Here is a 23883-nt window from a genome sequence, read left to right as displayed (position 1 = left end):
GACTGTCTTTAATTTATCTTGATGGTGTAACACTGGAAATATTGTCCTACAAATCTGTATACAGTCAAGCAAAAGTGACCGCTTCTCTGCTGTGTTTTCATGTTAAGTTCCCTATAGATTTAAAATTTAGACCAGTGTGTTTAAACTTATGGTCGTACCAGAGAAAACTTTCCTGTGGGATCTGGAATAAACCATTTCTCCCAAAGCTCCAAATGGACACATGGGTATTCCCAGGGTTTGAAATGCCCGTTCCAGTGCAGTAGTTGTGCCTCTTGGAGGACTAATGCAGGATATTGAGCACTGGGACTCCAGCCTTTGTACAGAAAAGCACAAGAAGATGATGAGGATTCATAGTGTTTAATTGTAAATTATTGCCTTGACAATGAACTCTGGAAATATACTTTGGGTGCTTCTCAACATGCCTCCTTGCTCCTACGACCCGATCGACCACTGCCATTATGTAGGACAACTTAATTCTTTAATTGAGTAAATGTGAGGAAAGAGGAGTTAGGATTCTTCCTGAGGAGTCATGAGCAAGGATACACAAATTTATCCTATGCGAAAGTGTTTTATCCACTAAACCTGACGCACATATAAATCTCCTCCCCTTCACATTGTCCCGTCTTTAAACGTGCATAAATGTTGGTATTATTCATTAAATTATTGTAAATGATGACTCGTCTCAGACAGTATATTTAATATTTACGTATGGACCGCCGATCTATATAAATAATCAGTGGTATAGACGCATGTATTAATTTTACAGCACTATATTTATTGTAGTAAGGCGATGAACTCTAACTCCAGTAAGTAATCTACTTAATTTTTCTTGTTAAAATTTGGGGTTTTTAATGCATTTGATAATAGAGAATGAAAGCGTTATACAGAGAGTGAGGAATGAGGATATGCCATTTTACTTAATGCTTCAGCTTCTCCATCCTCGCTTGCATCATTGGAGGGTGGAGCAAAGATGTGAGGAAAGGAAACGAGGATGCACAAATACGAACTGGGAAGCACCCATTGTGTTGAACTGTCACTAAAGATTTAATCGGGCCAAACATTTTTGGCTTTAGTTTGCAAAATAATGTGCCAGATTTATATTAAAACATTCTCTTGCGATATATAGAACATTCAGTAATGGGATTGGAAAGATCTTTTTAAAATAATTAACCACTTAATGGAAAAGTATAAAGACTTCAATTTAGCAGCATAATGATGAATGAGGTTAAAGGAACAGTATGTAGGATTGCGGCCAAAACTGGTATTGCAAACACAAAATTTGTTGCTAAAACTGGTACTGCAATCACACAACTGGTGGCCAATACACAAAATGACAACATAAACATCATTTGAGGGCTGCAACTCCACTTTTTAAATGACAATATCCTGGCCAGACCACTGTTGTCAGTGATATAAGTATTTGAAATTAAAATGATTTCTTTATGTCTAGTGACATATCAGGGCCATTTTATGATTCATTTATATAAATTTCTTACATACTGTTCATTTAAATGCTTTAAAAGAGGTAGTTATTAGAGGTATATTTATTACCCAGGTGTCTGACATGCCATAGTGGATCAATGGTGGTGTATCTATTATGAAAGACGATCAGCATTGGAGGGGTGGCCACACCCCCTGCCACAGCACTGCTGTACAGGTTTTCCCTAAATAGGGGAAAACAGATTAGTTGGGTTACTTAACATTGCGTAAGCATTTGTCACGATGGTATACAGTCAGGTCCATAAATATTGGGACAGAGGCACATTTTGTGTTATTTTAGCTGTTTACCAAAATATTATTCATATTATGAATATTGGCTTGCAAGATGGCCGTACAAGATTTTTATGTTGCTGAGCTCACCAGTGTGTTATTTTTTAGTCAGAATGAACCAAATTGTTTATCTGGCCACTCTTAAAGGCGGAGTCCATGATGTTTGAAAGCCAATGTTGATATTTGAAATCACCTAAACAAACACGCCCCTACCCCAATAGGATCTGGACCTTCTGTTGATAGACCCGTCCCACACATACGCAACCCGGCAAGGATGTCGGTTATTAGACACACTCCTTACTGCTGATTGGCTATAAGTGTGTTTTGGTAGTCGGCCCGTCTCCTTTTCCAAAGCGTTTTTCAAACATCGTGGACTCCGCCTTTAATGTTCCTGCTATCTCTCTGATGGATTTGTTGTGTTATTGAAACTTAAATATGGTCTGTATCACTTGCATGGAAATCTCTCTGAACCACATGATTTGGGTTCACAGACACAGCTTCCAAATGCAAATGCCACACTTAAAATCAACTCCAGACCTTTAACATCTGTCATTTATGAGGAAATGATTTAACAAATAGACAATACCTGTCCATAAAACAGCTTTTAAGCCAACTGTCCCATTACTTTTGACCCCTTTAAAAAGGGGGAGCTACATATTAAACGTCTGTAATACCTAAATCCTTCAGCCAATATGGATGTGAATACCCTCAAGATAAAGCTGAGAATATGCACTGTAAGCCAATATTCATAATATGACCGTAACTGGAATACATTTTGGTAAACAGCTAAAAAAACACAAAATGTGCCTCTGTCCCAATATTTATGGACCTAACTGTATATTTTAGTCTAGGACTAGTCCAATCCCTGTCCGGGAAATCGTCCCATAAACATGTTCCCTTATGTTCTTCAGCCCGAGACGGCTGGGTAGGGTTTTGCAACCCCTTTACAGATAAGTGGTATTGATAATGTATAGATGAAGATGCAGGGCAGACAGCTCACACAAATAATTAGAGACTCACCTGAAGTTTATAGCCATCCATTTCTCTAACTGTTTGGTTATTTGTTGCTTTTTCCACTCTGCAATGTTTGCTACAAAAACCCCAGGATTAAATGAGCAGTCGCTGGGGTTGATGCCCAGTTCTCTGACCGCCTCTTTGCGGTAATCCAGGAAGCCCATGTATGTCGTCTGTTAGATCAAGTCAGAAGTTGGTGACATGAAAAAGATCCAATAAAAAACGCATCCATACATATATAACAGCAACTAAAGCTACAAAATACCTGCATCCCCACGCTGCGCACCATCTCGTGAGTTTGGGGCAAGTCACAGTCTGAAGCGAAAGCGGCTGCATGCCCGGGTTTCAATTTAATGTGGTACAATTCTTGTATATCTCCTGTGCGTAAAAGAATAAGAACAAAACTTCATAGTGATGGTGAAGTGTTTTCATGCATCAATGTGATGATAAAAACATTTGCATTAATACAATGAGCGTAAACTGTCATTGCAATATAGATTTTCATGATGGATCGCACCTTGCACTATGACATCGTCATCCAGGTAAATAATTTGCTTGTGATTTTCAATTTCAAGGAGCGGCAGGTAGAACCTCACAAAGTTCAGCTGTAACACGAAAGAAACCAGAAACAATTAATCTGTGAGAAAGTCTAATAGACCCACATGATGACCCAGATACATGGCTATGAATATGTGGACAACCAAACACAACATATAAAACCATGAGCATCAGTAGGTGTTTTTACCATTTTAACTGATTTTGAATGGACCACAAGTCTGTGATATTCTACTTCATTTGTCTGTTTAAGAAAAGTTAGCAGTAGTAATGTATGTACATATACAGCACATACGTGGCAATATAGTCTACTGTTGGGACACATCTATTAGAAAATAATGAAGAACTATTTGCATTCATCTGTATATAAATATACACTCACCTAAAGGATTATTAGGAACACCATACTAATACTGTGTTTGACCCCCTTTCGCCTTCAGAACTACGTGGCATTGATTCAACAAGGTGCTGAAAGCATTCTTTAGAAATGTTGGCCCATATTAATAGGATAGCATCTTGCAGTTGATGGAGATTTGTGGGATTCACATCCAGGGCACGAAGCTCCCGTTTCACCACATCCCAAAGATGCTCTATTGGGTTGAGATCTGGTGACTGTGGGGGACATTTTAGTACAGTGAACTCATTGTCATGTTCAAGAAAACAAATTTTAAATGATTCGAGGTTTGTGACATGGTGCATTATCCTGCTGGAAGTAGACATTAGAGGATGAGTACATGGTGGTCATAAAGGGATGGACATGGTCAGAAACAATGCTCAGGTAGGCCGTGGCATTTAAACGATGACCAGTTGGCACTAAGGGGCCTAAAGTGTGCCAAGAAAACATCTCCAACACCATTGTATTAATTAGAAATTGAACAGGTGTTCCTAATAATTCTTTAGGTGAGTGTAGAAAAGAAATAATATGTTGCCCCATCTCAGCAAAACTCACAGGGTGCAGCAGTTCTGGTCTGGATGAGTCTGGATTTACTTTCCCTTTCAACACCATCGGGTTGAACTCCAGGATCTTGTATTTGATTTTTCTCAGTTTGGTATTCTCAATGTATTCCCTGTTAAAATTCCAGAAAAAAATGTTATAGAAGAATTTTTATTGGCTAAGCAAGTAGGTAGTTTGTCATCTCTCTAAGACACTTAAAGAATGGATTATTGTTTGTATTGCCTAATGCTTACTGGTTATTTCAAGCTAACACATAAAATGCAGTAAACGTATATATTACTTTAGTTCTTAATATGTTATCTGATAATATGGCTGAAATTACAACAAACACATTAAATAAATACATAACACAATAATATAATAGTAAATATTTGGGTCAGATGTGTTAAAATGGTATTATGCCCTTTTACAACATCTTAAGTTTTGATTTTTCAAAAAACACATTTTTCATATATTTTACATTTTTTTAGGACCCATCTATGACGCTCTGTTCTTTCTGAACTATATGAAGCTCGTAAATTATAGTTTAATATATATTTATAGTTTTGCCTATATACTACATCTGAACTCAGTGTTTAATTTTTAAGGGCATTTTAACTGATATGTTTTGACAAACATGAGTCTCAACTTGATGTTCAATTTAGTTGACTGACCCTTGATCAGATGTGTATTGTTTTTACTTCATTCACATACATTTTGTACTTGAGTAAAGCAAAAATCATTTAGTACTTCACACCTCTGCACCTGACCTTATCTTTCTAATGGCATCATGCAGGGTAACTATGTAGAAGAAAACGTTAGCGCGCGTGTTGCTATAGACGCTGTTGATGGTTGCCATGGAAGCGCCGATTCGCTCTTCGGATGCACAGATTAGCACAGGGATGTCTCCGTCCAATTCATCCTCAACACCTGTTTGATAGCCATCTTTCTTCAGCTCTGTAATCAGAAGGTGAAATCAGTCAAACATTCAGACATAATGTAAACTTTATCTGCAAACTTTAGCACCATGTGTGTGCAGGCTACCTGAAATCTTGGGTAGCGTCTTTTTAAACAGAAGAGCAACTGCCACCAGGATGAGCAGAATGACGAGTCCACGGTTGACTGGGACAGAGAGAGAATTGACTACATTGCGTCTATTATAATGTTCAGCATTGCATGATGGCCAGCAGAGGGCAGTTTTACAACATCCAATAATTTTTGCACCGAACATCATTTTGGAGTGTCTACTTAAGACCATTTTAGAAGTTCTTGGTCTTCTCCCAAACTAAGAAGAATCAAGATTTTATTTCACTATCTTATTTATTTATACCACAGGGCTCTTGAATGCTTTATTTTGATTGGTTGAGAAATGTTCCATGAGTATGCATTATTTTTCAATAAACTCACACCTGACCTGTCAAATGTCTTAACATAACCACCAGAGCAATGCCTGTGGCAACTGTGGTGTAAGTGGAATAACTGACTTTTCAATTATTTGAAAATAATGCAAACCCCGGCACTCCACTTCGTGTTGTGCTGCTACAAGCTTGGGTGTGCATTGTTTTCAAATAATTCAATGGCCCGTCGTAAATTATTCCTTACATAACTTCAATAAACAATAAGTTAATATGACGTTATTTACATGTTAGACACAATTGTAAACGCAAATAATTTTAAAGACAACGTTTTTGCTCTATTTCTGTGATGAAAATAGTCTAATAATACAAAAACAAACAAAACTATTGTCCGGTTTCAAGCAGCACGCAGAAGTGTTTCATTACTAACACTATTTTTTTAGAAAGGTGGCACAATGACTGTTTAAGTTCACATTTTTATGCTCAATGCTATTATTACAACACAGCATGTATTGTTAATGTTAACACTTGTTTTGCTCAAAGTGTTATTGGCTTATAGACACTCATATCTTCCTCAATCTGGTTACCTCATTTACTCTTGGACAATCAGTGTTTACAACTTCCTGCCTGTCTAAGTTTCTCCTCCAGCACATAAACATAATGGAGACCAATACATTTTGCAGGACAAAACAGTAAAAATAAGCAGTGGGTCTTCCAATACATGTACCTTCAGACAGCTAACGTCTTAACCTAAATGATCCAGTATCACTATTGTAAGTAAGTCTAATTTATTGTCATTTATTCACTGAATATAAGGATGTTTCTCCAATGAAATAGTGATAAAAGAAACAATATAGAGTAATTATTGCATTTGTTACTTACTTTTCCTCAACAGAGCCATGCTTCATCCTAAAGCATCTGTACAACAAAAAACAACTGTGAGATGAATCTCATTTGTGCTATTATATCATTACCTACACTGTCTTTCATGGAAATGAATCTTATTTATTCTTGCTTTTTTGAATGCTTTAAGATGTATACAAGCATGCTGTCCCATAAATGTTTAATGTTATCCTAGTTATCTGGTCATGTACAAGACATATTTTGATAAGTTTGTGGGTCTCTTGAGTCTGTGCACATGTGTTATTTGTTAGTGGGAATCTTCCAGCCTTTTCTTCCTGATGGCATTCTTTCTTAAGCCCTAAACTCAAACTTATGTTTCATTTCAGATCTCTCTCTCTCTCTCCCACTTCATATCATATCATACTCTCTATTAAACTTAACTCTTTGGATGCATCTACATGATCAAATTGGTTCTAAAGGAAGCCGTAAAATTGTAGTTTGTTAGAAGTTTTAATGGACTATCCAATAAAATGACTGTTGGACACCTTTACCAAATCTTAACACTAGCAAATCATTAAATGCATAAATTTCCATTTAAATTATATATGTTATTATTAATAACTGTTATTAATAATAGTAACCGTTTTAACGTTCATTAACATTAACAAATCTAATTTGATTATATAATGCTTAACAGACAGGGTTTTATATTAATCTACTTTTAAACATTATGTTTGTAAAATGTCTGCGATATGTATTTAGTAGGAGTAACGGTAGGTTACCAGTTTTTGTTTTAGGATGTTAAAGCAACACTAAACTTTCAGAAACACATATTGGACCTTTCTGTTAAGGTTTTCCCAACTAGTGCACCATTATAAAAGCAACCTTAATGCAGACAGCATTGACTACCTTTACAAATGCAACGACACACATAAAAACTTATCAAATAGTTTACCACAGAAAACGTGGTGAGTCATAAAAGCTTAATGCTGCGCATGACGGGAGTGAATATAAGATAAAATAAAACGGTTTTTTTTGTGACTAGCATTAAATTGTTGATGTTTAACACTTACCATTACAGTTTCCGGTTTAATTCACAGCAATCTAGCACATGAATGTCCAGTAATCCATCCATACAGCGCGAGCGGGTGGGTGTGGCCAGAGCGAGTCCAGTATTGTGGGCGTGGTCAAGAGTATCGTCCTGCATCTTCTAGACGCACACTTTCCATGTTGTATTATTTATGTCATTCATTCGTGCAAATATTGTATAATCACGCGTCTTTACAGAAGATAAACTAAGCTACCAAAAGTTGGAGGGTGTGGCCAAGATGAATCTCAAATATAACACTACAGCAGCACATTAATGATGTTGTAATGTAATGCTTTACGCAAGTCTGTCTTATAATCTAGATCTGACAAGTAGAATCAAATATTGTTTTCATTCATTGATTTCACAACAATATTAAAGATATCAAGGTTATATTTTCACAGAATGTTCTTTAAATTATGGAGGATTATTTTATGTACACTCGTTGTCCTTACTAGACACATCTCTGCGTTGTTATTGTAATTTAACAAATCTCGTGTTTTCACTTTTATGTTTTCTTAAGAGTGTAGAAAACAGTAAATCAATATTTACAAAATAGACTTTAGCAAAATAAAGAGGGACCACTCCGGTTTTGCCTTGAATCATTTTTTCTAGATGTATTGTGACCATTCAGTTCAGTGTCGAATTCCAACAGACGCAAACCTCAGGAGTGACCCAACAGCAATGTTAAAGACTGAGAGAATGATTAAAGACTATTCCACCAAATATTCTTTTAACTATTCGTAAAAAAGTACAAACATTAGTATTGTGCTGTTTAAAAATGAATATAAACTTGTTTCATTTGAAGTATTCAAGATCTGAAAACATTGCATCTTTTTGTTAGTTTGTCTGTTTTCAGTTTACTGTAAATTAGTGCAAACAAAATATTTTTATTAAGAATTTGGCAGAAAGGTTGTCAGTAGATGACAGAATGAAACGCTTTATAAGATAAAAATAAAACACACACACACACCCTATTTTGCTGAGACAACAACAGATGCGCAGATCCATATTTATCTACAAGTTAGTGATGTGACATATATACACTCATGAATTCTCAAACAACGGATTGCTTTGGATAGGAAAATGTATTTTGAAACAAACACAATATGTGATAAAAATATTAAATAAAAACGCTTTTGCTTTAGACAATTATTTGCCAAACAAAACAATTCTGATCAAATAAAAAATTACCATACTTTTTTTCACAATAAATGCTAAAAAAATAAGACCACCAATAATGGAAATATACACAGTATAAAAGTGCAAAACCTAAGTTAGTACAATCACATTATCCCATCCATCTTTATGTAAATCTCCCAAAACGTTTTTACGTCTAACACAACAGTAATATTATAATCATGAATTAGAATTTGACCGTGACTTAGTGATAGCAAAAATGATTGTGCTACTGTGCTGTTTGCAACACTGCGTATTGAGGCCTAGGCCCCATTTCAGACCATCAGATTTGGCCTGAAAATCTTAAACAAGCTGCCAACTGACTAACTCCACAACTAAAACAGTGATGTCACTGTTTAATGCGATTCAAGTAGGAGAGTCAAACACAAAGCGAAAAAGATCTTGAGATGGTTTGCAATGTTTAGAAGTATTTAGAAATACTTAAAAATACAAATTTCAGTCCCGATTTTAAGCATGTGCCAATGAAAACTTGAAGAATAAGGCTATTTGGATAAGGCACTTCAAAAAGACAAACAAGAAATGACCACGCAAAGGTTCAGAGTATGCGTCCGCATGGACATGCTGTTAAAGCAGAGCTAACAGCATAGCGACGTTGATAGGCAGATCGAGTCTTTCATTAGTATAACTCATGGACCTGACCACTTCAGGAGGGGAGAGAAGGAAGGCGACAGGTCCAACACGCTGCTCTACACACGTCAAACACAGAACACCGCCTTCATCCACACTGTCCATCTGAAACAAACAAACATATATCAATATGACCAACTACTGATCTTTATAGACAGACTTTAGGCCAATGAATTTCCATTTCTAGTTGTTTTCGATTACTGTTATTTACAAATAGATCTTATTCTAACATTTGGAGCATCAAAGTTTGACTGCAATCATTGATATGATCCTATCCATTCAATATAAAAGATATCAAGGTTATTTTTCACAGAATGTTTTTGGGTCACAATAAATAATTTTCAATGTCTTGCTAAAATATTTATTAATTTTCAATTACTTAAGAGTTAACAAATTGAATACAAACAATAAGCAAGGAGAAAATGAATGTTACTAACATATCTGATGGGGAGTTTACACATGCTGAGCGCTGAGTCTGCTGTGATGTGGTTATCGCAGTCTTCAATAGAGCAGACAGGAGATGGATCTGTACTTAGCAAAGAACTGGTCAACTGTGACCTCAGCAAATACTCCTGTAACATACAGTAAGTGAAAAGAAAGAGTTAATGTTTAAAAAAGCACTTCGGCATCATGATAGGTCTTTGGCTAATGGAAAAAAGAAAATGGTCAGAACACATGCCCCTGGTTTCACAGACCTGGCTTAAGGGTAATCCCAGTCACTTGCACTGACAGATCTTAAAATAAGCCAGTGCCATTGATTTGTCTCATGATACACAGCACAGCAGTAATGTCTATATCTAAGGTATGTTTATTAATAAAGTTAAATTAAGATGTTTAAGCAAAGGCCTAGTCTTGGCTTTAGCTAAGCCTTGAGTGTGAAAGCAGGCCATGGAGTAATAACTCACCCCAGTAAATGTTAGGATATTGCTGATGGTCTTAGTGATGTAAAGAGCTCTCTTGGCTCGTGTGACGGCCACGTATAACAGGTTCCACTCATCATCTGGGACATTTGCTAGGACCAGAAAGAAAACATTCAGTCTGACTCATGGAAATACTCTGCATTGCTCTAATACAGCGGTTCTCAACTGAAGTCCTCAACAAAATCACATTTTAATTTTTTTTAATTTTTTTGTTTGGTATGGTTTGCTGCCCTTTTTGCAAGTGAATCAAAATTTAAAAGGTCATCCTTAGAAATTATCAGGTGGGGGAAAGCAGGAAGTGCAAAAGCACCATTTGTATGCAATTTTTGTTCTGTTACTGATCGATAGCAGGCTAGTTACCGACTTGGGTATGACATAAACTGCTTGTTATTTAATGTTTGCATCTCCCACTAGCACGTAAAAAGCAATGTAATATACTAACATAACACATTCTTGCATTTTGGGCGAATCGAGCTCGGTACATGTTCACACCTTAAACTAACCGTACCAGAGTTCAATTTTAACCGGACCGAGACCACCTCTTCAGCTGGGTCTCGGTACCGTTGTTTGGTCTGCACCCGTGTTTGATTACTGTAATCACACCTGCCCAAAAGGTCCGCACCAAGCGGGGAAACGAACTTGAGTTTGATTCAATTCAACCAAACAAGGCAGGTGTGAATTAGCCTGGTCCAACCAGACTCTAGTACATTCATTTCATTTGTACAGAGAAGCTGTGTCCCAATTCAAGGGCTGCAACCTTATGAGCATTCAACCTTAAAAGCTGAGCACTCGGTCTTTTAAGGTGGAAGCCTCAGAAGTTCGCGAAGAGAACTGAAATGAGACGGTCTAACCTTCAGAGGACCCATAATTGGCGTCACCTGCTGTACGCGCCCACCGCGCCTGTCAGCAGGACACAGCAAGACGTTTCTGACTTATTAAAATAAATATGAAATCAGAAAAATATTAATTTATTTTAGAAAATATGACACATTGATGTAGATTAAACTATTCAACAGTATATCAAATTAATCGACCTTAGAAATATACGCAACATAAAAAGAATAATATTAACACAAAACATAACTTATAATACTAAAACAGTGACAAGAAAAATGTTTTTCTGATAAATACATTTTATTTAATAAAGGTTTTAATTGTTTATTTTAGAATATCCAGCCCTTATATGCAGCCGTTGCAGACCCGCAATGACTCTTGGGATATCCTCGGCTGTTAAGGGTCCATTCGTTCTATCCTTAAAAGTGTGGAGAAATGAGGACGCATTTTGAGGCTTCATTCTAAGCATCCTTTGAATTGGGATGGCCTTACCAGACTCAAGTCGCGCTGCTGTGACGCAATCGGTCTTAAAATACGTCCTTAAAAGGTCACAGCCTTTGAATTGGGACACAGCCAGAGTCTGGCCACGCTCCATTGCAAAGCGTTACTTCCGTTAAGGAGTGTCCTATGTTGAAGTTTAAAACTATTGGATCTGCCCAGAGTCACTCAGGATCTGCCATTGGCGATCGCTAACGTGTGGTCGTGACGTAAATCATGTACCGCAACCATCCGGAAACAACAAGTCAGATTAATCAGACAAACAAAACTTAGCAAACCTGATTCTTGCCCCGGCTTTAACTTCTGTATATTCGGCAGTTTTGCAACAACGGACCGAATAGCTTTTCTTACCTCTTTCTCCGCTGCCATTACTGAACTAAAACTCAAACTGACGCACAACCTCAACGTCATCGTTCTTAGCCACCCCCATCTGTTCGCTGATTGGTCCTGCAGATTTTTGCAGGAGAAAACGAAACTCTACAGAGCAGACCCAGACGTAGTACTGAAGCGAAATGAAAATTAAGCGGAAGCATGTAGGAGGGCGGAGCCAGGCTAGGTGTGAATACCCCCTTAATTAACTTAAACCTATGTAACAAACCAAACAACATGAGTGAGCATTGTGGCAGTGAAATGACAATGTGCGGGGGACAGAATCATCTTTAGTTTAAAGGAACAGTATGTAGGATTGTGGCCAAAACTGGTACTGCAATCACAAAACGTGAGGCCAATACACAACATGACAACATAAACATCAGTTGAGGGCTGCAACTCCACTTTTTTAATGACAATATCCTGGCCACTGTTGTCAGTGATATAAGTATTTGATATTTCTTAATGACCACGTTTACATGCACCCTCATACTGCGCTTATAATGGGATTTTGGCAATACTGCGATTATACTTTACCTCATGTAAACGCAATACTTTGATAAAAATAATGCGATTAAGCTCATAAATCGCAGTAAGTATAATTGTATTAAAAGAGGTGGCGTACGCCGTTTTAAAACGCAGTATGCGTTCATGTTAACGGTTTAATCGTATTTATACCGCACTAACTGAAGTGCGTGTGTGTTTTAGTAACGCACCTTAAGCACAAATTAGTTTTAAACTAGACATTAGGAAGTTTTACCTGAACTCTGCCAACACGACTCGCTATCAGCAGTCTGCTTTCTTCCAGAAACAGCTTAAATAACACAACAGCAGCGTATAAACCTTAAAGGGACATTATATGATAATTATAACGATAAATATATTAGTGACCATATCATAATGATAACTTCATGCTAATTCGCTCGCGCACGCGGCGGCACTCAAGCAAATCACTTGCCATTAACTAATATTGGATATTTCTTGTAAAAAAAACTTTCTTGCAATTGTTTACATGTCATTGAATATGTAAATATACGCTGTTCTTGTTGCATTTACACAGCGGGTAACCAGCAGATGTCCTCAACGCGCTGCATTTCGCGTAACTAAACAATTAATGCAGTTTGTGTAATAATATCTTACCTTTTGGCATAGTCAGTGTGGTAGACAAGCATTAAAGGGATAGTTCGGCCAAAAACGACACCAAACCCATGATCCACTCACCCCCAAGCTGTCCGAGTTGCATATGTCCATCGTTTTTCAGACAAACACATTTTCGGATATTTTAGAAAATATTTTAGATATTTCTGTTCATTAAATGTAATGTTGCGGGGTCCAGCAACAGTCCACGACCCCCAAGTCCAAAAAAGTGCGTCCGTCCTTCACAAATCAAATCCAAAGGGCTCCAGGACGACAAACAAAGGTCCTCCGTGGGCAATCCGCGCGGCGCCGCTGTAGAAATATCCACATCCAAAACGTTATTAACGTTACAAACTAGCCTCCGGTAGCGCCGCCATCTTAGACTCAGGAGAGAGTATGAGCGTAGTGTACGCACTTTTCTTAGTGACGTATGACAAATTCGGAGGGCGGGGGCACAGAGCAGCAGCAGAGAAACTCTGTACGCTGCGTAAGCTCTCATTCTGAATGCGCATCACTCCAAAATGGCGGCGCTACCGGAAGGTAGTTTATAACGTTAATAACATTTTAAATGTGGATGTTTCTGCAGCAACACCGCACGGATTGCCCTCAGGGGACATTTATTTGTCATCCATGAGCTGTTTGGATTTGATTTGTGGAGGATGGACGCACTTTTTTGGACTTGGGGGTCGTGGACTATTGCTGGACCGCGCAACATTACATTTAATGAACAGAAAGATCTAAAATATTTTCTAAAATATCCGAAAATGTGTTTGTCTGAAAAACGATGGACATATGCAACTCGGATAGCTTGGGGGTGAGTGAATCATGGGTTCAACATCGTTTTTGGCCGAACTATCCCTCCAAGTAGTGAATTTCACAGCAACTGCATCAGCACTGGATACCTGAGGTAATTTTATGTTATAGACCTCAGCAATGAGCTTTTTACTGCATTTAAGTGCGAGTGCACTTCAAGTTAAAATAGATTTGATTGGCTATCAATGGTTTATCGTTCATCAGGTGCCAAAATCGCTATCGTTATAGTTGTTGTGTGAACTCCGCTATTATCTTTAATATAAAAAGATGTTCAAAACTATATTTTTATAGTTATAGTTAATGATCGTTTTAATGTGAACGCCCTTTACAGGCACTGTCATAATATTTCTGTCTTCATCACGGCACCGGATAATGAAATACATCCATAACAACGTGTTTGTCATTTAACGTAGGTAAATTAAAACAGTGGACCATATATGGGAGTTCATCATTCGTGCTCTGCATTGGGCTATGTGTGAATAATCACAAAAATAAAAACTGCATGTAAACAGGAGTGAAGAGGTTAGCTCCAGTCATGTAAACGTCTTACTGCGATTAAGTCCTTACTCTGATTATTGGAAATAATCGCATTATTGGTGTACATTTAAACAAGCTCAATGTCTAGTGACATATCAGAGCCATTTTATGATTAATTGATATAAATTTTTTACATACTGTTCCTTTAAATTGGGGGGACATGTCCTCCTCATCCCCATTCTACGCCTATGAACACAACAAACCTGTGCTGAAACCAACCACTCTCTGCAGGTTGTGTCGAGAACAGGGAACCTTCGTGAAGTCGTCCGTCACAACCACAATGTCAAACTCCAGGCCTTTAGACTTGTGTACAGTACCAAGAATATAATCTGTGAATACAAAACAATCAGAGTAATGAGGACATCTAGCATAGTAAGGCGAGGGACAATTTTATTGCAAACTAATCTGTCTTTATCTTTCTTTAGATAAAACTCTATTCCTACTAGCTTTGTAGACTATGCTTATTGTTAGCTCCTTAGACAAAATTACATTAAATGCATAAGTTAATTTACATAAAAACCTCTGCTAAATGAATAAATTTAAATAAGTACCTGCAGACTGAGGGTTTTTCTGAGCACATTCGTAGATCCGCTGTACCAGCTCTGGAATGCGGTTGTTGTATTTTTCCACCACAGATAGCTTAGCCTCCAATTCACGGTCTTCTGAGGCCACAGCGTATCCCTTCAAGCCTCTGTATCCGCCCATCTTGTCTCGGCAGAAACTCCGGATGAAGTAATCTTTAATTGTGAGGTTCTCTGAGACACAAAATTAAATCTAAAATAAACTACTTTAAGAAAACACTCACAAACCTCAGCTGTTAAAAAGATTGTTTAAAATATGAATTATCTAAGATTATTTTTTGTATAGCATCATAAAAAACATACACAGTCAAAACTTGATCCGAAGAGACAATCACGATATTATGACATTTTAAACTCAAATGACTTACCGTTTTTGCGTTTATCCTCTGGTTGCAACAGGATCCAGATATCCAGGATTTTGTCCAGTCCAAAGTTTTCAACACCCTGAATTTAGAGGATGCATTTAAAAAAAGTACTTTTCAACATAAAAGTTTGACTGTGACACAATCAGGATCACAGCAGGTATCTGACTGGATATATGGCAGATCTAGTCTCAGGAGTTGGACCAATAACATTCATTCGTTGCATCGATGTCACTCATTAAATATTTAAATGCGTTTATGTACTAACTCCAACAATGTGAATCTTGCAGTCTGGGTTTACGTCTGTGAGTCGGACAGCTTCACTAAACACAGTCACATTACAGCGACTCAGAAAGGCCACGCTGCCATCATGTGACAGCTTCTGTCCTTGTTTCATAAGATCCAGCATTTGTGTGTCCTCTCCTTTCACGCTTCCTGAGATCACAAACACATGCATACAGAGTTAAGACTCTCTCTATCACACACAGGTGGTTTTAAAAGCCATGCAAAATGTAAGACTCCTACAAACTCACCATCTTGACTCCCACCAACCAATATCTGCTTCACTTTTTTACAGCTCTCCAATATTGTAGCACCAACATAAGCGATCTCAGAGCCAAACCTGAAGCTCTAAAGAAAAGAAGTGGTGATGTTAGGAAATAGCAACACTTATTTGTAGACAACTACTGTGTAAATCTAAAAACCTTATCTTATTTTTGTACCTGTGTGAGATAGTAGATGTGTGTGTGAGGAACAGTGTGCATGGCATTGATCGCCCCTCTGAAAGTGTAAATCTGTTGATGAGGATCTCCAACCAGGATTTTTCCACACTTCTGGGAGAGCATGATGTCCATGATAGCTGGAAAATCAAAGCGACATGCAAAAATTAAGAGCTTTAAGTGGCAGAACACGCCCTTACAAAATACATTTCCCACACTATAATATCTACTAAGAGGGGTGTTTTCTATACCTGGCGTGCAGTCCTGAGCTTCATCAACAAATATGACATCATAACATTCCAGCTCTGGTCGGGTCAGATGCCACAGTTTGAGGTAACCTACATCAATAGTCAAGAGAAAATGTTAGCATCGATGTCTTCTAATGAAATATAGAACAGAACTTAAGATTTATAATGGGCTTTTATTTCATGCTTTTAAAATTATCCATGCATTGGCAATGCAACCTCTATGTATTGTCATATATGATGATTTCAAATTACCATCATGGGTCATGTTATAGGCCCTCTCTTTTTTGCGCTCCAACTCAAGCATTTTGTCCCATAATTTCTGTGCAATATTTGCAAATACCTGCAGAGAAAAAGAAATGCATGTAAAATGACCACAATAAACATTTGAACAATGTCCAAAAAGCCACAAGCCTCGTCCTCTCCAGAATTTACGCATTTGACAACACTTTTATCCACAGTGACTTACAGTGCATTTTACCAGTACATGTGCTTCCTGGGAATCAATCTCATGAGCTAGATGTGCAAGCAAGCCAGTTGAACTCCAAGCTTAAGTAATTTAATTTAACACAACTGTGCTTTTTACCATTCTCTGATGTTCATCCGGGCGCACCATTTGGCCTCGATTGTTCTTGTACTCCCATGGAGTGTGCTGGGGTCCGACGCGCTGGTCTATGGATGCCCAGAAACTGTTTAAGGTTTGCGTCACCACTTTAGCATTGACAAATCCACCGTGTTTCTCAGGCAAGACCCATGCCACCTCAAAGGGTTGCAAATTACTGGAGAGTTTCCTCCTATACCTGTGTGTAGAAGAATTAAAACAGCAATGAATGATATTAACAGGGTCTCACATACATTGACACTTCTATTTCTGTGGATGTATGTTTAAAGTGACCTCAGTCCCACAGCTTTGAAGGCCATTGAATGGACCGTACTGCATTCCACGTTACGTGGAAACGACTTTCGTGCTTGCACTGCTACAGATTTGTTGAAGGCGAGATAGAGGAAGCGCAAGTGTGGCCTCTGCTCAGCGTACTTCACCAGTGTAGTAGTCTTTCCAGTGCCTGCAAAAAAATTAGAAGTTTAAAGGGACATTCCACTTGTTTTTAAAATATACTTATTTTCCAGCTCCGCTAGAGTTAAACATTTGATTTTTACTGTTTTGGAATCCATTCAGCTGATCTCTGGGTCTGGCGCTAGCACTTTTAGCATAGCTTAGCACAATCCATTGAATCTGATGAGACCATTAGCATCGCGCTAAAAGATGACCAAAGAGTTTGGATATTTTTCCTATTTAAAACTTGACTTTTTTTAAAGAAGATCATTTTTCTGTAAGGCATTAAACTAAAACTGAGTGGCAACTTAACAAAAAAACGCTGACGGGGAAAGAGTTAAGCATGCTTCCAAGCATATTTGATCATCACTTTAACAGTTGCACTATAAATTAGATGAATGTTGATTTATAAAAATAAACACCACAGTCTTTAATCATATTTTCATTGTGTCTTTGCTGCGTCTGTGTTGGTGTTGAACTGCTCTCTGTTGCAGCCACACTTGATTCTGAGGAACTACTTTGTTTGGCGGAAGAGTTATATTTGTACTAATATAATTACAACTTATTTGTGTTTCATTTTATGAAACCTGCTATGCATACAAAGTAACCGTTTTATAAAAGCAATAAGCCCTGCAAAGCAGTGGGGTTACAGTGCATTTTATAACTCCGCTTCGCGACGTGCCTAACAAGACCCCTTAGCTGTTATAAAATGCACTGGTAACCCACTGCTTCTTATTGCTTTATTTTGATTCAGTTCTAAATTTTATGTTGGTTGTATTTTGTTCTAATATTTATTAATATTAATATGTTGATCAGTGTTAAAAAACTGAAACAGGAAATGCTTCTGGACCAGTGTTGTTTACATCTTGCAAAATGGTATATATATTTATCCTATGCAAAGGCTCATTCCAGACAGAGGAGAAAGTAATCAATCATAAAATACATCAGCACCAATGAAGAGTTTTTTTCTTTTACCTGCAAAAGCCATTATTTTCACAACATGGTCTCTCTGGATATCGTGATTGAGTATCTGTTGCTGCTCATGTGTAATATGAAGCTGTCTGAAAAGGACATAAATTATGACACTGGTAAGATTTATATTTTCCATTCTCGATTAAAAATAACACTATAATGGCCACCAACCTGATGCCTTGCTGGCTCAACTTTGGGGGTGTATTCTCCATTAAATGGAGCACATAAAAGATGTTGTAGTGCCACCTAAAATATACAGAGGTGGAAATAAAAAAGGATTTTTCCAGAGAGTATTGTTATTATCTGATACTGGTGAAAAAGACTGCTTCTCTCACACTGCCATTAAATCTCACCTGTTGCTTATGTTAATATTGGTCTCTCTCATGGCCAGCAGCAGAGTCGCCACAGCCCACAGATACTCAGAGATTCCACCTGTTGTCAGAAGAGATCCAGACTTCCTCAGCAGAACCACCAAATCCAGGACATCTTTAACTCCATCAGCGAGTATCAGCATCAGTGCCATGGCAGACCAAGGATTTGGACCCTTGTGGTCTGCCATGTCTGCCAGTCTGTGTTTGATGCAGGCCTCAGCCTGAGCATACAGCCGATGTCTTTTCACACAATCCAACACATCATTTACATTCACTCGCTTGCTGTGTTTAAACTGAGACATGTACCTAGAAAAGTCCCATAAATATATTCAGATCTATATTAGATTTGATCTATTCTATTATTTAAAATTTATACTGAAATAATGACATGCAGCTAGAGTGCTGTTTTTATTCATTAAATTATTTTAGTTTTTAACAAAAATTTTACAAAAGCAAAAATGTATATACAATTTTGAATGTTTGATATTTCAATATTATCATAAACAAAATGTTTAATAAAAAATATTAATACAGGTGAATGATTAGGAAACAATTAAAAACAAGGTAAACGTTTTTACGGTAGGAAGCATGTGCAATGCTAGCTAAAACAAAGCCAAATAAAACAGACGAGAAAGTATTTAGAGGTGTTATACCTAATAATACCTCTTAATACTTTTTCGTCTGTTTTATTTTACAAATGGCTCAAACCTTTTAGGGTGTGATGTTTAGGATGCGGGGGTTAACTTTGGTCTGTTGATTGGTTAGTTTAGATGTCTTTGGGTTTTTAAGTCACATGGTCAAGGAAAGTAAACAGCGAGCTTTGATGACTATCAACACCTCGGTTGGCCTACTGATAAAATGTCTTTTGTGATGTGATGTGAAAGAGGAGGTGAATCCCAAACTGGATAAACATTACGTGTTCCTACCTCACCATGTTGAGAAGACACAGGTCATCTTTTTTAATAATGTGACAGTCAATCAGGATAGACCTCACTTCTTTCCCTGCCTCAGTTTCCCGCTTACGGTATCTGTAGTACAGCTTCTTCCATGGAAGAAACTAGTAGAGAAATCATTAGAAGTTACAAAATATTATGGTTCACCGAACCATGCCTGACGTAGAGCTTATACTACCTCATACATCTTTGTAACCTTAACTTTTAACATTTGCATATACCTCTAACTATATAACTAAAATAGGTATTTAGTATTTATTTTAGTGGTCTAAAACTCTAATATAAATACAAAATTATAAGCCTAAACAAAGTTTACAATTCTTACATTAGTATTTATGTAGTCATTGAAAAATTCACCTGTGGATCCACAACAAGCGTTCTCCAGCGCTGGCACACCAGGCTAATATGTTGATAAAGATCAGCTGCAGGGAGATGAGCAAACAACATCCTCAAGATTTCATCGGGCAGGTCCTGGATGTGACCCTCGGGCACAGCATGCCCACCCTGCACTCCCAGCAACCCGTAGTGGGCATCAGGGAGACATTCTACAGGATACTCTTCATCCACGTCTTTTTTCACACAGTCCTGCTCTTTTTTGACGGAGACCCCGCTGAAGTCCTCATCAAACATGTCATCATCGAACATGTCTTCTGTGATGCCTTCCATGAAGTCCTGTGTAACATTTTCCTCTTTTGGGACAAGAGGTGCATTGAGTTCACCTTCTGGCATGAGAGGTGTAGCGAGTTCCTCTTCCTCTTTCACTGGAGTTGTGTTATTTTTTTGGGGGCTGCTGCTGATGACTCCAGTAACTGAGAAGAAGTCTGTGATGCCTTTTTGTTGTCCCACACTCTCTGCAGCTAAAAGTCAATTACAAATGCAAATAGTAAAGCACATCCTAGGAAACCCTGTGCAGATAGGTTAAATAAAAGTAGCAGAAAACAATACCTTGTCTTCTTTTTTTGGTGGGTGTCCTGGGTTGAAGCTTAAAGTTGGGACTTCGGTTGTTGCGATAAGCAGTAAATGGCTGTGTAAGAGACTGGTTCCCTGAGCTGCTTTGGGCCAGATCATTACAATCTGATGCTCCCAGATGCCTGCGTTTGGCCATTCCTTAATAGAAACACATCAACAGTTTATTAGCGTATCAACGAGCACTGCTGGGTGCATTCAAAACATTCAAAATTCAGAACGCATCAAGCCAGATGGGCAGAGCAGAAAAGTGAAAAGCGTAAATAATCTATAAATATTTACCTCTCGTGGACGTTTCCATGATATACAAACAACGAGATGAGGTCTTAAGGCCTGATTTTAGAAGTTTTAAACACAAACGTCTACGTGAAAGTAAACAAAACAAACAACCTCACGCTCCATTCCGCTGAGCGTCTTTTCAAATTAAAAACTTCGTGATTATTTCAAAATAAAAGTCCGACAGTTTAAAGGGTGAAAAAAATCTGGGTCGATGCCAAAAAAGAAATCCAAGATCTTCAAAATATTTGTACCACATAAAATAAGTAATATACTTTAACATTTACTTTGGTAAATTGTAGTAAATTAAGATATACTGCAATATAGGCCTATTATAGTAAGATCTCAAATCCTGAAATGAATCAGATGTGTTTTTGAACAAACTTGGTCCATTTGGACTTCCAACCACCCTACTTGGAAGTCATATTTACGGTCAACATTCGACCTAACATTTGGGTAATTTTTTTGGACGTCATTTGGACGTCTATGATAAGCCTATATGGGCCATTCTACCGAATTCGTGCAAATTGCTGTCCCGGAACCAAAAAACTAATTTAAAAAGCATTAATGTAGGAAAATGTTTGATAATAAAAAAATATAAGCAAATACCAATCAAAACCCAAAGTAATATTTGAGGTAGCGGCAGGCTTTATATATAAAATATCATCATTTATATGGTGCTTTCAATTGAGAGGTGGTTGTCCCAAACCCCAAGGTCTGAATTTCAACATAGGAAAAAAAATATGAAATAATTTTTGTAATTTTTTTTATCATTGTTTTAAGAAGTATCATTTTGAATACTTTTGTTAATTAAAACCAAAAATATATTTATTGGATATTTTCATTAAAAATCATGTAAAATCATGTAAAAAAAAACCTGTCCCGCATTTTCACGTCACTACCGAAACATTGCATAGTTTGGTCAATAATATAATAATGCTTTAAAGGGGACATTCCAGAAGACGTTTTTAAGATATTAAATAAATCTTTGATGTCCCCAGAGTACATATGTGAAGTTTTAGCTCAAAATACCATATAGGTAATTTATTGTGGCATGTTAAAATAGGCAATTTATGGGGCTGAGCAAAAATGCACCGTTCTTGTGTGTATCCCTTTAAATCCAAACGAGCTGCTCAGGTGGGCGGAGTCTCAAGCGCTCCCGCTGAAGAGCTGACAGAACATCGAGGGAGATTCTCTCACGAAAGAAGTTTGTGAGCGATGTTAAGCATTATAAATATGAACAAGTTTAAAAAGTCAATTATCTGTTTTATGCATACTAAATACATGTTTATCAGCAGATGGGGAACATTGTGGAATAAAAATAAAGACTTAAGGTCTCATGTTGCCCTTGTTTTAAACAGGCATAATGAGTTTCAGCATGTTACAATAAAATACACGTCCACAAACACTCAGAAGTTTGCTTTTTGACCAAACCACACGAGCACATTTAAATGATCTGTAATAAAACAATGCTTAAACTTTAGAGAAACAGATCAAATTACATGTTTAAGTTTATTGTGCACACATATTGAACACATTCGCGTTTCTGTCAGTCTCTCATCTATTTTGTAACTCCTCATTCATTTGAAACTTCAGAGAAACATTAAACAACATATTTACTTATTGTGTATGATAGTGAACACGCGTTGTTCACTCACTCTGTCTCGTGCAGTGCATTAATCCTCGTGTTCATTCATATAAACTTCAGAGAAACATATTAAACAACATAACTTGCTTGAAAGCGAACCGTCGCGTTGCTCTCTCTCTCTCTCGTTCGTTCGCTCACTCGCTCTCTCTCTTGCACTAAGGTAACGTTAATCCTTTAGAACGTTGATTCAATCTTTAGAAAGATTATTAAAACTACAAGTTATATAAGATTGTAGGCTCCTGTTTGTGTTTGATGGAATACAAACGCGTCGTGCTGTCAGTCATTCTTTCTCTCTGTCTATCGCACTCGTGAGGCCGTTCATGGTTGGATAGCGCAGTTGAAGGGGCGGTATCATTATAATTGGAGCCCTTACCTACGTCATGGGGGGAGCGAAATCCGCATGACCTATTTATTCACATGCTTGCAGAGAGAGCCTTACCAAAACAAAGTTACAGGGTTGCTATTTTTCATGTTTTCTGGGTTGGTAGAAGCACTGGGGACCCGATTATAGCACTTAAACATGGAAAAAGTCTGATTTTCATGGAATGTCCCCTTTAAGCCACTCCCCTCCATTTTGAACCAGAAACTTTGTCTGTGCCTCTCTCCCTTGTGGTGACGTGGTGATTAGATCAGTCCCATGGTTTTGAAGTAAATGTGATCAAAAGTTTGGAAATCAGTGTGTGACATTTATGAATGTCACTACCGATCACACGTTTTCAATGATTAATTAAGTTTTTTTGATTTTTTTTCTACTGGTCATTTAGGTTTTACTCATGTTTCAATGTTGAGAACTGTGCTAGGTAACTACGTACTGATTAGTATCTTAGCAGTAGGATCAAAGTTAGCTTAAATCGTCACTACCGAAACAGTCACAACCGAAACGTTTGTTGACATTTCGGTTGTGACATGATTGTTTTGGTAGTGACAAAATGACACTTATTTCTTTATTTTAATAAATAAATAGAAACTTTCATGTGCACATATATTCTTTTTCAGTACAAATAATTTGTCAGTCATATTTCTGTAATGTTGTACGTGATTTGACTAAGACTACAAACTAAGATAAAATGAACTAGGCCAGATTAATTTAATTAATTCATACAGTAGCAGCTTGACTCATTATTGACATAAATGAAGGCTATATGATTCTACCTCTGGTCTCTAGGAAAACGTTCTGCGCTAATTTAGCGGGACTTTGACTGATTGCTTTATATAAATGACATAACAGATAGCACTTATCAGT

The 23883-nt window shown here is 37.4% G+C and overlaps 2 protein-coding genes across 2 annotated transcripts; both read right to left on the bottom strand.

Moving 5' to 3' along the window:
• Positions 1–74: 74 nt before the first annotated feature.
• On the bottom strand, positions 75–7781 carry glt8d2 (glycosyltransferase 8 domain containing 2). Its single transcript, XM_055190823.2, has 10 exons — positions 7545–7781; positions 6511–6546; positions 5318–5395; positions 5044–5230; positions 4289–4406; positions 3302–3389; positions 3050–3162; positions 2791–2957; positions 1552–1664; positions 75–313 (listed from the first exon to the last, which is right to left on the bottom strand). Exons 2-10 carry the CDS (start codon positions 6527–6529, stop codon positions 147–149), a joined length of 1050 nt encoding a protein of 349 aa, XP_055046798.2. The 5' UTR covers positions 6530–6546; positions 7545–7781; the 3' UTR covers positions 75–146.
• Positions 7782–8428: 647 nt separating this feature from the next.
• On the bottom strand, positions 8429–21157 carry fbxo18 (F-box DNA helicase 1). Its single transcript, XM_073871445.1, has 20 exons — positions 20999–21157; positions 20696–20857; positions 20108–20607; positions 19724–19854; positions 18780–19103; positions 18598–18672; positions 18430–18515; positions 17296–17464; positions 16987–17200; positions 16656–16743; positions 16407–16493; positions 16159–16295; positions 15970–16066; positions 15705–15871; positions 15443–15518; positions 15045–15248; positions 14697–14822; positions 10291–10397; positions 9823–9957; positions 8429–9490 (listed from the first exon to the last, which is right to left on the bottom strand). The coding sequence occupies exons 1-20, from the start codon at positions 21015–21017 to the stop codon at positions 9323–9325; spliced, it is 3072 nt and encodes a 1023-aa protein (XP_073727546.1). The 5' UTR covers positions 21018–21157; the 3' UTR covers positions 8429–9322.
• Positions 21158–23883: the final 2726 nt, after the last annotated feature.

This window comes from Misgurnus anguillicaudatus, chromosome 1 (assembly GCF_027580225.2).
Source record: "Misgurnus anguillicaudatus chromosome 1, ASM2758022v2, whole genome shotgun sequence".
Lineage (NCBI taxonomy): Eukaryota > Metazoa > Chordata > Actinopteri > Cypriniformes > Cobitidae > Misgurnus > Misgurnus anguillicaudatus.
Note: the sequence above shows the minus strand (reverse complement) of the source record. Positions and strands in the feature narration are given on the sequence as shown.